Below are 17,491 nucleotides of genomic sequence, written 5' to 3'. Positions count from 1 at the left end.
AGGTTCATAATGAAGTTTCTCTTGGTGAACAAGTGCACCAGTGCATTTCCATTTTTTTTTTCAAATTAGCATCTGATTATTTGTGTTCATTTTTTTGCACACATATTGTATAAGAATAGGTTTAGCCAATTTGCAAACAGTAATGATGAAGAAGAGTATTTATGGTTTGGGGCAGACAATAACTCGCCAGCACTCATCCGTGCATGAAATGAAGGAAAAGAACAAAAGTTTCCGGATCAATAAAACAGCACACTAATCGACAGGGAAGTTACAAAGCCTTCCAATCAACTGATCAATTTGAAAACAATACTGCTGACACCATTCATGCAGTTTGCTCCAGTTTTCCAGGACAGACCTAAGGGACCATGGGCATATGAAGAGACATAGGAAAAAGGAGCGACTGACTGGCATATACTGCAGGGATTGGTTACAGAGAGATTTTTCATGGAGGTGTTTGCAAGATTTTATAACAATCCTATAAATTACCATTCACCTTCTTAGATGGAGCAGTCAGCTCGAAAACTGCATGGGATACTGAGGTTAAGACACAATCAGGCAGATGAACAGGAGGGTCTGTTGTGCAACAGCTCAACATTTCTTTTTGATTGAGTCAAATTCCACACATTTCTTTTCTGTGTGTACAACACTCTGGATTAATAAGGTCATATATGCTTATATTAACAACGAATTTGGAAAGGAGGAATAATGCAATTTCTGCTCCAAGCTGACTGAAGAAAATTGTGCCCTCATGGCCATATACAAGTCTTCTATTTAACATAATTTTTTCCAATAGGTGGGAGTAGGTCCCTGCTTCATTTAGGTGTTGAGAACAACAGAAATGTTACAAATGAAGGGAGGCTAGATGCACTGTCAGCCTAGTAAGAAATCAATTATTAACCACATCTCCCAATGCCAGTTTCACAAAAGCACCAGGTCAATTTAACCTCAGGTCAAATTCCTGCCACAAAATACTGCAAAGAAATAACAGTACTAAATATATTGTCCCCAACAATACATATTTGTAAAATGTACTTTTTCTTTTGCCAACAACACTTATATGAAAGCACATAGTCAAAACTATCTTAAGGATAATCTGTCTGTAACACTTTATGGCATTCTACTCACTAACACCAGATTACGATCTGGGACAAATAAATGCATCTATTATGTGAACAATAAGATCGTGTACATATTTGTACATGTTTACTTCAGATCACTGCCCTGTCACCTGTGGTTAAGATAAGAGAGAGAATGTAATATACTGATAGGAAAAAGAGAATTTGAGTGACCTGAGTTTCTCATTCATTTCAAATAAGTCTAAAACTGAGAAGTTGTGGAAAAAGGGTCCTTCTATCTTTTAATCTTTTTCATAACTCCAGATCACATTTCATTTGTGCTCCCAGCGGTAAGTCTTTCTAAAAAATGAGGTCTCTCTGCCCCTATCCCAGGATCTCTGTTGTAAAGAGAGAATGGAAACGCCCAATCAAACAAAATACTCAAGTCTTTTCTATTACACATGGACATAATTGGATGTTTCTATTATGTTACAGGGTGTGATTTCGTGGAAAACCCAAGAGATGTGAACCAAAAATCATGTACACGCAATATAAACATGAAATCTGTCTGGTTACAGTGCTCACCTAAAACATCAAAGGTGGAGCTAGTTCAGGACGGAGGACACTGTGTATGTAGAAATAATTTCAATCCACTGAGTAGTTATTGTGAGGATAAAAACATACTTTTTATGTAATAAGATAATCAAAAATAATGCATAATAATGGGTTATGCATCCAGTTAAGGACAGAAAATTTGTTTTGATTTCTAATCCACACAGAATTATTGGTATATGTGATCAGTCCCTATATCACGAGTCAGAGCAGAAGTGCTCAGACAGGGTGGATTACTGCAGGATTTGCCTTCACCCCTTTGCACTGAGATTAGACACAATTCGTGTGTAAACATGAGGAGAACATGCAAATTCTACATAGAGCGCCACCTGAGGCATGAACTGAACCCATGACCCAACCCGTGACACCCAGACATATAAATATAGCATGCATTTCATTTCCACATACGTTTTCCTGCGCGGGAACCACAGGGCACACTCACATTTCTGAAATGTTCATGAATTCACATTGTGTCCCTCACACAAAACGAGTGGGATGCATTTCTAAATCTGAAAAAGAGAGACATTTCATTTCAAGGAGCTTCTTTTTCACTGACATATTAACCAGACACATTTCACTGGAACCAGAGTTTTGCATCACACAGAGATGGTATTGTCATCGAGAAGATTTGGCGAAGCCACAGAGAGGTGTACCTAACTGTGAAGATGGAATAAAGAGCACAAAGCCACATTATGTAATTAATCCTCCTGATTTTACGGTTTGGCACAATACTGGTTTCTAGTGAACACATCCACAGCAATACCATGACTTTTTCTTAGGTTCGTACCATAAATCCATAATATAAGAATCGGTAAGGTATAACCTTTCTTATGCACTTCAGACTACAATTGACTTGTGTAATCAGTATTTATCCCACTTGTTCACTATACTTGAATGAAATGAAACATTAACATTTGAGCTTTTATAGTTTACTGCCCTCCTATTTTTTTTTTTACCATATTATCTGTTAAGTCAATAGAGAAGAATTTCTGACAGTGATATCCTGGAGACTCGTTCATACAGCTAGGCAAGTACTTGAGCAATCTGATCGACGCGCCTCGCAAGGGTGAGCCCAGCGCCCTGCTGTGACCACTACGCCACTCTGCTGCCTAGAGGGGCCATGAGCCTCCTGAGGCCGCCTGCATCCATCTTCTTGTCCACAATAAATCACATCGAGTAGAAAACTACAACACGGCACGATCTGGAGGAATCGCACTGGGACATTCCCACTACTTCAGACAATATAAAATAAAATAAGCACTATGTCCAAGCCACTTAAATCAATATAAGAATCTTTCCCTTGCAGAAAACCTCACTTTTTGGTAGATACCAAAGACCAGCAAGCACTGTTGGGAAATTCAAGGCTAGATTAGCAGGTTCCACTGGGCTCCTAAAAGCAGATACCGTACATAATCTGAGCTCTGTCTCGTTTTAATTAGAAGGAAGATGGTGTACAAAGGTTGACATTTTTCCAGAAAAACAGAACTATACCTCTAATTTCACTTTCAACTGCCTTTTCTATAAACAATGAAAGCTGAGGATGTAATCAATATTGGTTCTATTCATGAAGATCATAGTTTCTTAGTATTTATTGCATCTCCATCGTTTCTTTCCAGGCAGTGTATACTTTATTGTTCATTAATTTTTTAAGGCAACAGCAGGATACATTTCTTCTGGGACATAACACTAATCCTGATAGGTGCTGACAGAATCACAGTACACTGTGTAACAGAAAGGAAACAGACGTCATTTTAACTCATTTAAGATAGCACTACAAGGGTTGGATTACATAACCATCAGTACATTTTATCTCCCATGTACTGACTATATTTTTAATTAATAATAATAAAGCATCACATTTTGTTTGTGGGAATAATTTTTGGGCTGCGTGTTGGCACAGTGGTTACTATTGCTGCCTCATAGCGGTTAGAAAATGAATGGACTGATGGAATACCTTATTTACTTGGGACACCCTAGTGTTCAGTATTTCTCTTTATAAAGAAAAAACATACAGACTGGTCACTCTTTAAAGACATATACAGATAAGTGTCCATATAAACCTCAAAGTTTGGACACTAAGAACATTCAACCTAACGTGCTCAGTATACATATTAAGTTTGTTGTATCCCCTCCTTCCAGAATCTCTCATATTTGGATCCTTCTTGCTTGCTGCAGGCAAGATCCCTCAACATTTTGAGAAGGCACAATGGCATCTCATACTTCTTTCATAGGGAGGATACTCAGACTGAAATCACTGAGAACAAATTGCCTATTGTAGGACTTAACTGTCCTCATTTCAAGGATATTTGATCACAGTATCTTCACACCCTTTTTAAATTCTTTTCAAAAGGAACATGCGTGAAAAAACACTGTGCATTTCTTCTTTAATCACGGGGATTCCTAGGGGGAAAGTTTACTACATGCATATTTCATGCCAAATGCCACAACATAACCCAGGCAAATAGCAAACTGGTCACAGAGAATCATAGAACTGTTACAATGTAACATTGCAGGATAAAAACAAGTAAAAATCATTAATATTTTGTATGCTGTCAGACTTAATATATGTGTATCTGTCAACTTCGATGTCACTGCAACAGGCAATAGAGATTTCCATCTTGGGAACACTAAAGGACAATCTGAAATGTTACTTGCACATATGAACACTCAAAATAGCTTTACACAAACACTAAAATATTTTACCAACTTGCTCTAGCAAATCAGAATGCTGCTCGACAGCCCAAGAACTGGTGTGTATGATTGTACACATTCCCCACATGGCACTCACTTAACCACCATCAAAGGCACTTGGGAGGTTTTGACGATCAGCTCAGCAGATCCAAACCTTCCCATTACCGACTCTTGTCAACCTGTCCACACAGCCAGCCAGCCTGTAATAAGGTAATTCACTCTAAATTGCCTTGTACGTTTCTTGTACAGAGAAGTAGAAAAGAACCATGGATTTATTTTGCTGCCTTGTGGTGTTTTTTTTCCACGAGTGTGATTAAATGGAAACTTATGCGCTCCAAACTACGAATCCAGTGCCATCTTGCGTCTGTAAAACGCATCACGCTGCTATTATGCAATACTTTTTTTTTTACAAAACGTGTAGACCACAAGTAGGCATGAGACCTATTAAAAGTGTAGCACGTCAGAACTAATGGCAAGAGTCGAAAAAAGTCGATGACACCAAAAACTTTAAAACGTGCTACTCGAACGCTAAGAAGCGCGCAGGAATAACATTGTAACGCAACATATCTCAAACGTTTATTGGAACAGTTTTGAACGCACGAGAGAGAGAGATAAAAAAGACAAAATACTCTAAAGCTGAATTAAAATATAACCTTTAATCATTTTGACACTCAATAGGAATTTCTTTCGAGCTGGGCATATTTGTTGTGCATGGGTCATTGGCCGCTCTCGCCACGCAAGTCACGAAAAGCCCCTGGCAAGAGCTTAAGGAGTACTGCAAGTAGGCAGTTCGTCTGGTGTGCGGCTCACTTGGAGCTGGTGTACTTGGTGACGGCCTTGGTGCCCTCGGACACGGCGTGCTTGGCCAGCTCCCCGGGCAGCAGCAGGCGCACGGCGGTCTGGATCTCCCGGGAGGTGATGGTGGAGCGCTTGTTGTAGTGCGCCAGGCGGGACGCCTCGCCGGCGATGCGCTCGAAAATGTCATTTACAAACGAGTTCATGATGCCCATGGCTTTGGAGGAAATGCCAGTATCCGGGTGGACTTGCTTCAGCACTTTGTAGACGTAAATAGCGTAGCTCTCCTTCCTGGTCTTCCGCCGCTTCTTGTCTCCTTTCTTCTGCGTCTTCGTCACGGCCTTTTTGGATCCCTTTTTCGGTGCAGGTGCAGATTTTGCGGGCTCGGGCATTTTTGTTTTTCCTCTCGCTATGTGTTTTTTTTTACAGACTTTCGTTAATCTCTTCCTTTTCTTTCGCAAACACCAATAAAATGAACAATCCGCGCAGAAAAACAATGAAAAGGCAACGCCCTCGGAACCCGTATTTATAGGATCGCTATGCAAATACGCGTGTAAGCCAGGCGGCTTTTTATTCGTCTCTCCGGCCCCGTCAATCACACGTTTGGCCACATCAATTGGTTACTTCTTTGCTACAGTCTTTACCCAATAGGAGCGAAACACGGGGTATAAAGGATCAAAACCGTCCTGTTTCCCCTTATATAACGCTAGAAAGCATCTGCAAGTGGTAGGATAGTTCAATTTGTTTTGCCCAGGTTGGTGTAGCCTTGTAATTCGCGCATCTGTTCCCAGACTATGTCCGGCAGGGGGAAGACCGGCGGTAAGGCCAGAGCCAAGGCGAAGTCCCGTTCCTCCAGGGCCGGGCTGCAGTTCCCTGTGGGCCGTGTCCACCGGCTGCTGCGCAAGGGGAACTACGCCGAGCGGGTCGGCGCCGGGGCCCCGGTGTACCTGGCCGCGGTGCTGGAGTACCTGACCGCCGAGATCCTGGAGCTGGCTGGCAACGCCGCCCGCGACAACAAGAAGACCCGCATCATCCCCCGGCACCTGCAGCTCGCCGTCCGCAACGACGAGGAGCTGAACAAGCTGCTGGGCGGCGTGACCATCGCGCAGGGCGGCGTGCTGCCCAACATCCAGGCGGTGCTGCTGCCCAAGAAAACCGAGAAGCCGGCCAAGAGCAAGTAAAGGGGGCACTCTCGACCCCCCCACCCCGGACTCCGGATCCGAGAACAACCCCCCCCCCTCTCCCTTCCAAAGGCTCTTTTAAGAGCCGCCCACTTTTATTTAAAGAGCTTCTTTTTCGTTATTTAAATGGGTGTAGACGCGACGAGAGAGCCCGGGGAGCCTAAACTGGTTTTGGGGCCTGGGTGAAACGGCTTGGTTTTTTTTACGCAGACTTGCTTGGCTTTGTAAGTCGCCCATTTCGGTTTGATCGACCTCCACCACCCGCCCCTTCGCACTACGTGACCGTCGTTGTCCCAAAGGGGGGAGCAGAGGTTTCGCAATAAGAAGGGGGTTCAAGCGTGGGAAGAGGCCGTGTCTCTAAATTGTACAGATCTGGAGGGGTTGTGGCGTCCGCCTGTGGATCTGAAAATTACAACGCGATGTTTTTGTGCGGGGTGGTTTTTTTTTCCCCCCCTTCTCCTATTTTTTTTTCTAAAATGCGTTCTTTTAAAAAGAGAAGAGGAGAAAAACCCTGACAGACTTCTTCCAAAATGGTGGCGCATCCCTGCGCAACACAAGCGCGGCGCTACGCAGATCCGCCACCCGGAGATCTGCCCTCTCCTGCGAGACGCACCGAGGCGAAGAGCGCAGCTGTCGCCCTGCTCCGAGCAGCCTGACGGTTTTCTCATAGTGGGGCGCTTTTGTTCCCCCATCGGGTTTGTTTTGAGTTGTGAGGGGTGGCTGCAGGGGGACGGGGGGAGGTGTACCTTGGTGACGTTATGGACCCATCATCTGTTTTACTGTGTCGATTTAATGTTGTAATATCAAGAAGCTTACAATGGTGTTCTATTTCGTAAATAAAAACGAAGCCGACATTTTGTGAAGTTTTAAACGGACACGGGGCTTATTTCGTGTTTTTTTTTTTTTTGTTCTGCCGCAGAAAAAGTCACTAAACCGCCGGGGTCCTCTTTTAGAGGAAGAAACAAAGAGCGCAAACAACGCATGCGCGCCAGCGCGGTAGTGTTCATTTAAATGCCCGTCACCCTTATCCTACATCGCTCAATCTGCTCCCAACTCTACAAATCAAATGAGAGCATTATCCACAGTTCAGTCGTACTCCATCTAAAACCAGCATCCATATATATATATGCTGATTTTATCCCTAAGTGGCAGCTGAAGAATCTTTTGGATTCTCACCTTGTATGTTAATCTCACAAAAGCAGACTGAAATATTTCTGGTGAGAAACGCACTGTACCTGCTTTGTTAAAACAACTACCCAAGCAACTCGAAAGGTATCGCACACTGCTCTACCAAAACAAAATGAGCAACACCTTGAAGGGGGGCCTGTTGGAGAGGCTGCTGTGTTGCGATATTTGAGAGCAAGCAACGCCTGTTCCGAGTTTAAGAGGACCAGAATATTGCGAAACCCTGTGATGTTTTATCAGCAGGTCTTACTGGACACTAGTAACTGAAAATCAGTGGTGTCTTTTTATGATAGCTATTATCTCGGGACCAACTGAAGTTCACACTGCACCTTTGATAAGTGATGACAAATATAGTTTAGTTCAATAATTCCTCCAGTATCTTTATTAAGGATTTACCCAAACAAACCCATCAAACAAAATGTGGATGTTAAAGCCAAAGCTTTCTACTTTCCAACTAATTATCTTGGACCAATTCTGTAGTTTCTCACATACTGTGCAATACAATCAACTTAAAAATACTTTCACTACACATCCTAAAATGTAGCAGATTAAAAATGTATAACAAACTCAAAACTAATTTGGCTTGTTAAAGTATCGTAAGGGGAAAATATTGGAGCCTTTTGGGTGTTTCCTACATGGAAAAAAAACAAACTTCTTGATTAAATTGTTTTCAAAATTTTAAAGGTAGATAATCATAAAAGATTCCCTTTCCAAATTAAGAAATTAACATAATTCTAGCTATATACAGCACAGTTTCAAACTTAACATTCTCTTAATTTTCTTAAACTTATGATAAACATGTGAAAGCAAGAACATGTTTTGGAAACATAAGTCAAACATGGTACAAAAACATAAACAAAATGTATCTCCTATAAATAAGCCTGGGAGAGCTCTTTAAAAGCCTTCAAGCCCAGCAAACGCAGGAACACAAAGGTCTTCCCAAAAATAACTGTTGTAAAGTGCTGAAGAGTTCAGGCAGCAAAAATTGTGAGTGCTTGGCCTTTGTCCATCCATGTTGAAAACGTAAATTCTTTGATCTCACTCTTAGGAACAATATTTCCCAGCTATACAATAAATCAATTTAAATATCTACCAGCACTGCTCTCTCTCCTTAACCTCCCTGATCTTCTCCATGCGGGTGGTCTCTGTCTGCCCTCGTCATGCTACCGATCGGCACTCTGATCATGGTAGCCCTCAGTCTTCATGTCGTTCAGGCCCAGCTCCTCGTTTTGCTCGAAGGTTCGCTCGTACTTCTCTGTCTTCATCTCGGGGTCTGGCTCGGGCGCGTACACGTTCTACAGAAACAAATAATTTCCAAACCGTTGGACATGGGGAAAAACGAGCTACGGTTTCATCCCCTTCTTACTTTGTACACAGGCTGCTTTACACAGGATCTTCAGAGGATGTATACAAATGAGTAATGGATATAAATTAACTTATGCTGTGGGGGAATATCATTGCATTTGCCAAAACTCTGTGTCTCTGCGGTTAAATGTTCTATCAAGTCAGTTGTCAAAACTGGACAGCACCAGCATGCTACCTCACAAGGCAACAGAAATGTCACCTCTTAAAAACAGAATGCTGAATATGACGATTTTTACAAGTTTGGAGACCTGGTAGCCATTTAGAAACAGTACAACTATCAAATGGAGTTTCGTAACAAACGTTTGGGAGGGATGACAACAGCCAAGTTCGGTCAGCCTCAGCTGTCAGTAATTCGTAATCACTCCTGCCATCATTTCCTCACTTAAAACATCATCAATACCAAACCTAATCCCCTTCTCTCCCTTGCATACATCTCCTGCAGCCCTCCTCCCCCTCTGCAGCTGCCCCTGGGTCTCTCCTCACTCTGCAGGGGTCCCAGCCAGGAGGTCAGCCCCCAGCCAGGCGGGTTAAGGCCAGTTTTACTGGGACTAAAACACTCCACAAACCTTTCAATGCACTTCATTCTTAGGTGTTCCTATTCCCAATGCAGAATTACTCTCCTTTAATATTAACAATGCCAAATACTCACATTCATTTAAATAATTTTCTGTAAACACCCTCACACTGCCAAATAAATGATCAAAATGGGATGTAAAATAGGTTTAGCCGAATTGAAATATTTAGAGCTAGTGTCGGATCTACCTACTGTAAGGGTCAACATGGAACACAAACAGTAGGTACACTTTCCAAGCCAGATGCGACCAACTTAGATAAATATTTTATGTGGGTTAGTAACCAATGTTAACGTTACCTGTAGATAGCTGTTCCCTGCAGGGTCATCAAGAATGATATGGGCCTCCATCTCTCCAGCAATGATCTAGAGAGAGAACACTTTGCACATCAACACAAAGCAAAGGACTGTCTTAAAGCAGAAAGGATTGACAAAGAGCACACAGTTCCCTTTCTAATTTACTTCCATGAAAAACACAGATAAATATTGACTTATAATGAACAGAGTAGTCACACACACAACTCGGTAATCACACACAAATGACATTTAAAAGCCAGCTCATTTGGCCTTGAAACAGCAGGGAAGTGCATTATAAACACAAAATCTTTCTTGAGATGAGGAACACATACAGCTGCAGAGGAAGCCCTCCTGTCACCTGGACTCGCTTTGTTTTCAAGCACACTGATCACAACAGCACCTCATCGTCTCCAGCTAAAACTTTGACCTGTGTCAAAGGCAACACTTTAAAAAGAACCCACCTGGTCGATCTTTTTGCCAAAAAGCTCCAGTTTCTTGGTTCTTTCTGGAGTGGAGCTGTCTCCACATGTGAAGGGGTTTTTATCAACAATCTAAAGAAAATGTAAAAAAATTGACAACTGAAATAGAGCAGCACAAAAAGGTTAATAGCATAAATGACTTTTTAAAATTGAATTATGTACACATTATGTCTTACACAATTCACAGTTCTGGTTTATTTTCAGAACACATTTCTAAGTCTAAATGAATTTTTCAAGACTGTGTTGTGAAGCTTTAAAATGATGCAGGATGGCCTCCATGATTAATAAAAACAAGTTTGACATTTTCACACTGTACGAAGAGACTTTGGCTCCTAATGCGAGAGGCTCACCACACCTTCCAGTCAAAACTAACACTCCTCTAAGGCATTAAAGGTGTGTCAGAAGCGCAAAACCGAATTATGGAAGGACAGGATGGAGAAGCACATCTGCTTTCTTCCTGTGCAGCACAACAGTTACTTCAGCGGACATTGCGTAAAAAAAGAAATAACTGGCATTTCTAAACTGAGAGCTTAAAATAAACATTTGAGAAGGGAGCTGTATCAGCCAGTGAAAGGGAATGGGTAAAGGGAACAGGTCAAAGAAGGTAACGCTGAAACCTTCTTTTCAGGTGTTAGGTGTCTGACCCTGTTCCTTTATAAAACAACACGTGACAAAAGTGTTTCGGAGGAAGACAGATGGTAACTGCTCCAGGACAGAGCGACGCAAGGTGCGTGGGCAGACACTTACCAGCTCTTTGACGTCTTTGAGAAGCCCCTCCACAGTGGTGAACTTGCCCCCCACCGCGGCCATACCCAGCTCAAACTCCAGCTCGGGAATGTGGACGCTGCACGTCTCCGACTGCCCTCGGCACACACACACACAGAAGAGCAAGCTCAGGACACGAGGAGCACACAGTAATCCGGGAACTCCTCTGCATGCAAGGGTGAGCTGCTTCACGCATCACAGTGAAGTACACAACATCCAGGCACGTGCGCTGGATCCGTGCGATGTCCAGATCTCTTTGACTGGTACGTTCGCAAAAGGGTGTTGATGACACAAGCCAAATAAGCGTGATCCTAAACCATTCCACCGCCGAGCTTTCAAGGACACTACAGCATGTTAATTTTACCCTCGGGGAACGGAAACGGTTCCGTCCCTCTTATTTTTTATGAACTAACTTAAACCACAAAAGAAAAATGGACTCGCATTCACTCCCAGTTCAGTCGATGTGAACTGAATGCATCTGTGTAAAAGAGCAGTAAAATAATCAAAGTGCTACAGATTCAGCAGAGGGTTACCTAATGCAACACGTTGATGTAGCAGGCTTAACCTCCCAAGAGTCAGAGAGACCCTAAGGAGCACGTCGCTCCAATCGTCCTTTTGGGATTGACCCTCCGAAATAAAAGTCCGAGGATCTTACCTTGAGCAGGTCTCGGGACATGTCGGAGGGGTCTGTGAGGTGTAGTGTTATTCTAGTTCCCAGTTCTTCTGTGGCTCCACCTGATTTCACCTTTACAATGAAATGAATATTAGTGACTGATTTACAACAGTAAATGCACTGCAGGTACAAGGCACCAAAGCAAAGAACTGGTTCCAGTCTCACGTTCTGTGCCTGCATCACTCAAATCACCTCTCATGAGCCTTCTTAAAAATAAGCCAACGTTGGCCTAAATTCATCATTAGAATAAGCGTGGACTTGCCGAAGAAACAAGGCATCCAATCTCATATTCTGAGAAAATAGAAACGTTGTAGGAAAAAGTAAATGATAGATACTTGGGAGTAAGAATTAACTGTGAAGGGTGATATCTTAAAATTAGTGAGAGAGTCTTACTTCATTGGTCCGATGTCCACAGCTGTCACAGTTGGTCGCCATAATAATCACTTCCTTGAAATGTGGAATTTCTAGCAAGACTGTTAAGGAACAGACACCCAACGTTTTCACTTGGGATAGAAATCCTGTATAGAAAGGGGTAACCCCAAGCACAGCTCAGGCTGCAAGTTCAGAGTCTTAGATCTAAGCTTTACTGATTTAATGAAATCAAAGATTGCCCTGACCTTAAACTTCTAATTGACCAGCTAGTCACCTGGCAAGCACTGCACCAGCTCAAGAGGATGTGCACTTTGTAGGTTATTTTTTTATACAAATACACGTGTTTGTCTGAGCAATCTGCCGCAGGTTAAACAAGGAACCATCGTCCTCATTAAAAAAAAGAATGTATGGGCTACAGGGCAAGAATGCATGTTCTGAATTACTGGCACTGCTGGTTCAGCAACTTAAAAAGCATTTCAAGATCTCAGTTTTGCTTCTCAGAAGGATACGCACTAACTTCATATTAGTGGAGGCTGGAGCGTTGCACTCTGGGCAGTTGGTATCAAACTTCAAAACCTACAAAACAAAACAGACATCCAATAGCATAATTCATCACAATTTCCTAGATGAAAGCATAAGTACAATAAACTATTTTGAAAAAAATGATAAAGCAACACACACCGGGAGGTGCAGAGAAATAGCCTAAAAATGTACATATGTAACATGTAACCGTATTTAAATATAGAACATTTTTAAAGAAGATGCGTGATCATATTTTAGCTTACAGCGGGTGAACAATATCACATCTTTGTGCATTTAAAAAAAAAAAATCAACACTACAGCCAGCAAGGTACTGATGAACTTGTGCAAGTACAGCAAGATGTCGCTGTTGGTTTCAAGAAAAACTCTGCCATTCTTATTTTGAGGTGGTGATGGCCTTGCTGGGTCAGGACTGTTTGGAAGTGATGATGCATAGCTCACAGAATGCAACCCCTTGTCAAGGAACCTCACACACCTCATTTCGCAAGGTTTCAATGTCATTTCCAGGTTTCTCCTCTTCATCCTCGTTGTCTGCCTGCAATAAAGTAAAAGTAATTTAAGTGTCTTTATCACTTACTATTTGAAAAAAAAACTGCAAATCTGAACACCAGGCAGAATTCCAAAACTCCCAGCTCCACACATCCAGGTGCCCCTAACAGGAAACAGGCCCAGTGCCACAGAGCTGGGAAACTATATTGCTACCTCCAAATTACTTTCCAAACAGCTCAGCACGCCATCTCACCTTTAACCCCAACTGTATATCCTGTTGAGTTGTCCTCTTATAATGGGCGACGGTGAGTGCTTCATCTTTTTGTGGCACAAACGGGTTCTCCACAAAACTGTTCCCTGAAGGGTCATCAATTATCTAGACGACACAAAAATAACTCATTTCAATAACAAAGAGCAAAAACACATTACAAAATACAGCAAAAATGTTTTGCACAAGTAACAAAGAGCAGCATAGAATAAAGTCATACAGCATGTTCAGGTGATTGCGCACAAACCTCGTTTCTTCTCATCTTTTTTTGAAACTGCTATACAGTCCATGTTCGCATGTAGGCATTCAGATTCACCTAATTTCATCAATCTATTATACCATCTCTTTAGAAAATAAACTACAGACACATTACAGGGAAGTATAAAGGGTCATTTCATTTTTAGTACATTTTTTAGACAAATTTCTGGCATGTTATCCATCTCTGTAAATCACAAACTGCAATTTACTTTTGGACATACTAAAGACTAAAATGCCACGGGATTGACATCTGTGAAATAATATTTTATATAAAAAACAGAACGAAAGTCAAGGATATTAAAATTATTAATGCTAATTATGTTAAGACCTTATAGTAATAAAATGGGTTAGAGAGTGAAATTCAATCACCAAGCTGCCCAAGACAACAATACCTCCAAATAAAACATTGCTACAGTTTTACCAGTGACTGAAACATAAAACAGATGTTTTGCTACTGTCTTACTACATATTTCGTAATTGTTGGAAGATCAAATTAAAGTAGATGAAAGCAACAATCATCTCCTTGTTTACCAATTACTCATTACTTGCCTTTGACGTTTCGAGACTGGTGGACCAAAATATAGGCAGAAAAAACAGGTTCCGGAAAACACAGTCCTGCTCGTGAGAGCTACTCACCAGGGTAAAAGGACTTTCCACATCTTTCAGCTTCTTCAACTTCTCGATGAACTCATCTATTTTTGAGGCGACTTCTGGCGCTGTTGCCTAAGAGGAAATGACACAGAGTGTTTAACTGCACACAAACGTGTTTTAACAAGGCAAAGCAATGACAATTATAATAATAATAACAACTGTGTGGGGTTGGGTGACACTGCACTGAGACTCATAAAGGTTGAGAGGTGAAAAGGCAAGATTGTAAACGACCCTGCGGATATTACAATCACAAAACGCTCCAAAAGGACCGGTTTTAAAAGAAAACCTCACAGAGACTTCTTGCTTTGGGCCCAGTGTGAAAATTAAAGGTTTTCTTACCCTTTAACAATTCTGCAGCAGGGGGTAAGAACGCAAGGGAGAGAAGAGAATGTGGTACACTACACCAGTGCAGTAGGTTTGCGGGTTTACCTTTCTCGTGGGTTGGTCTTGCTCCAGTCCTGCCACTGCCCTGTCAATGAGACCCTCGATAGTGGACAGTGCTAGTAAAGTAACACAAAAGGAGCAAATCATCCAGGATGTGGAGCACTGGTTGATGCCATACAATCAGCATGCCAGCAACCTCTTTTGTAAGTATATACCTGTGGCGCCGTTATTCACCCCTTCACACAGCTCAGTGGTCTGTGTGGTCTCAATCAACTGACCTCATTTTTCTCTTTACATGGTACTGAGCATTTCCCAGGATATTGTACACTCAAAACCAAAGTCACCTTCATTCATTTTAAAGGCTGCGAGGATACTCAAGCTTTTCACCACTATGAAGTACATGCACACGAAATTCAGGGCGCATTACAAGGCAAGTAAAACTCCACAACTCTGTCCTTACATTACAAAATGGAAAGTATTCAAAGAGTCCCGTAAAATCATGCATCTTTTCGCTTTTAGGAAGCCACCTATTTTATTATCATACATAGATAAGACCATGCAAAACCTCGTAGCTCAGGATCACAGGACATGCAATACTCACCTCCCTTCTGTGTGAATGCTGGAATCTCGAAATCGAGCTCTGGTATCCGTGTTGTGGCACAGTCAGCTTTAACCACTTCACGGTTCATATCCTGCAGTTTAAAAAAAAAACAAGAGCTCAGCTACCACTGCAAAGAGCTAGTCATCACGTTTGCAGTCATTTTTTTCCCCTAGATACATGATATTTCTTAAAAATTAAATTTGCTTAAAAGTCCAGGATTACATATAATTCATCATCTATATCCACATACCCCAATGTAGCCACGTGTTTGTCTAACTCGTTCTGGAAACTTTTATCTTGCAATTCTAAATCAGTTTCTACACAGCCTCCCATTCAGTAACACTCAGGGGGGAGACTTCTGATTTACTGCCTAAAACAAAAGAACCTAAGGAAATGTAAGACGTAATAGAACATAAGGAGAAGGCTCACAACACCTTTTACATTACGCCCAAATGCCTGTCACTTCTTGGGAGGCTGGGGATTGTTCACATCGTGCAACGGGTGGCGTCTCCAGGCTTCAGGTAAGGTTTAAAATGGAGGCGCACCTGTTTGGATCGGACGAGGAGAGTGTATGACACCCCCTCCTCCTGGATGCGCCCGGCTGACTGGATTTCAGTGTTGGACCAGTTGCAGTTGGGACAAGTGAAGGAGCTGAGGATGACTTCTTTAAAGAACGGAATCTTCGTCAGCAGAAGGCGGGTGGTCCCCTGCAGGAGAAAAGGGACAAGCGTTTAAGTCAATGCCTCCTGGTCAATGATTTACAATACGCCCAAAGCGCTCGGTCAGGATGCATGACGCTTAAAAATCGCTAAAGGAGCTCTTCTAAAATAGCTGCAGCATGCTGTCTCACTACCACACTCCACAAAATCCGATAGCATGACAGCTCTTGCTTTGCACTATTTTAAGGAGCCGCAAGAATCTGTCTTTACATCTCCACTGCTGTGATTTTCGTTTAACTGCTCCGACCTTCGGTTTTGATTCATGAAAAAAAAGGAGGGAGAGAAAACTGTCATTAACTGTACTATCCAACGGTGCACAGTTGGTACCTAAAATCACGTGTCACTTGGACTTACAGTGATGGTACAACAAGCGATTAACCAAACCGAACACGGATGGAAAACAAAAAAAAACCCACACTTTTATTTGTTTCTGTAAAAGAGGTAAAGATATATTCAATGGCTTGTGTCTGGGACTAGTGAACACTTAAAAAAAAAGGTCCACGTTAACATACATTCTGATAACAGTTCATACACAGGCTCTCTATCTCCGTGGGCTGTTGGTCCTCGTCCTCCGCGCTTATCTCCTTAAAAACGACTCTTCCACCCCGCACTTCTTCTTCGGCGATTACAGACATTGTGCCTACACCGCAGTTTCGAGCAGCTTAACTAAAACAGAGCACGCCACCTGCTATTTCAAAGGCTGTGCCCTCCTAACTCCAACAACTTCTAGACGTTTCCTAAGCTCGCTGCACAAACCACGTTGTTCCGCTTCACCCGGAAGTAATTTGTCCTCTGACCCCGCCCCACGTGTCATCTTTTTCATCTGCTTCTCCATTGCAGTCAGCCCAGCTGTGGCTAAATGCTATTTTTAGTAGGTGGGGGAGAGTGGTTCTTTGCCTGTCTACATTAATGTTACGTTAACATTTGTCGTAGAAATTCTAATAAAAAAAAGGATTCTTCGTATTTTGTGACGTTTGACGTTTTTATGAATACAGAACTTTTTCACCTGTCTGGCGTTAGAGAGATGATTGTACAAAACCCCCAGATTAGCATCACCACCCTCGTGCATCGATTTGTTATGAACTCTCCCACTGCAGCTTTTACACTGTTTTTCATTGAATGTTACTTTATCTAACTGGCCCGTCTTTGATGGCTAAATTCTAGTCTCTTGCGTCATATCATAAGCGTAGCTGTACCTCTCTGCTGCTGTATTAGCTGTCGACTGCAGAGCTCATACTGCACCCCAGAAAAGTTGTCAACAACCTGGAGTCGCAAGGTGCAACTGGGATCGGAAAACACTAATTAAACTTTCTTAGAAAAGGAACATTTCTTTGTACTTCGCTTAGCAAGAGGAAACTTCCTTTTATAAAGGGGAGATGTGCCGTAGGGGCAGAGTACTGAGCTCTGAAAGACCGAGGTTGAAATCTTTAAGCGATATACTTCACACGAAAGCGCATTCTTCTGTACTTCTGGGCTACAGTACGCATTTGTTTTCAATAACTGTGCCTGTATTAGAAAATGCACGGAGTTACGTTTCAAG

General features: G+C 42.2%; 3 protein-coding genes across 3 annotated transcripts; 1 reads left to right on the top strand and 2 right to left on the bottom strand.

Moving 5' to 3' along the window:
• Window positions 1-4,996: 4,996 nt before the first annotated feature.
• hist2h2l (histone 2, H2, like) lies at window positions 4,997-5,545 on the bottom strand. Its single transcript, XM_088939341.1, has one exon. The coding sequence runs from the start codon at window positions 5,543-5,545 to the stop codon at window positions 5,165-5,167; it is 381 nt and encodes a 126-aa protein (XP_088795467.1). The 3' UTR covers window positions 4,997-5,164.
• A 402-nt stretch (window positions 5,546-5,947) lies between these two features.
• On the top strand, window positions 5,948-7,206 carry h2ax1 (H2A.X variant histone family member 1). Its single transcript, XM_088939339.1, has one exon. It carries the CDS (start codon window positions 5,948-5,950, stop codon window positions 6,332-6,334), a length of 387 nt encoding a protein of 128 aa, XP_088795465.1. The 3' UTR covers window positions 6,335-7,206.
• Window positions 7,207-7,873: 667 nt separating this feature from the next.
• zpr1 (ZPR1 zinc finger) lies at window positions 7,874-16,757 on the bottom strand. The gene is made up of 14 exons (XM_088939970.1): window positions 16,464-16,757; window positions 15,778-15,939; window positions 15,233-15,323; window positions 14,677-14,747; window positions 14,233-14,319; window positions 13,324-13,446; window positions 13,057-13,116; window positions 12,551-12,617; window positions 12,063-12,133; window positions 11,652-11,741; window positions 10,979-11,089; window positions 10,214-10,303; window positions 9,756-9,821; window positions 7,874-8,814 (listed from the first exon to the last, which is right to left on the bottom strand). The coding sequence occupies exons 1-14, from the start codon at window positions 16,584-16,586 to the stop codon at window positions 8,683-8,685; spliced, it is 1,344 nt and encodes a 447-aa protein (XP_088796096.1). The 5' UTR covers window positions 16,587-16,757; the 3' UTR covers window positions 7,874-8,682.
• Between the last annotated feature and the right edge of the window lie 734 nt (window positions 16,758-17,491).

This window comes from Atractosteus spatula, chromosome 22 (genome assembly GCF_055471065.1).
Source record: "Atractosteus spatula isolate fAtrSpa1 chromosome 22, fAtrSpa1.hap1, whole genome shotgun sequence".
In the NCBI taxonomy this organism is placed as follows: Eukaryota; Metazoa; Chordata; class Actinopteri; order Semionotiformes; family Lepisosteidae; genus Atractosteus; species Atractosteus spatula.
The sequence above is the reverse complement of the archived record's forward strand: the minus strand, read 5'-3'. Positions and strand labels throughout refer to the sequence as shown.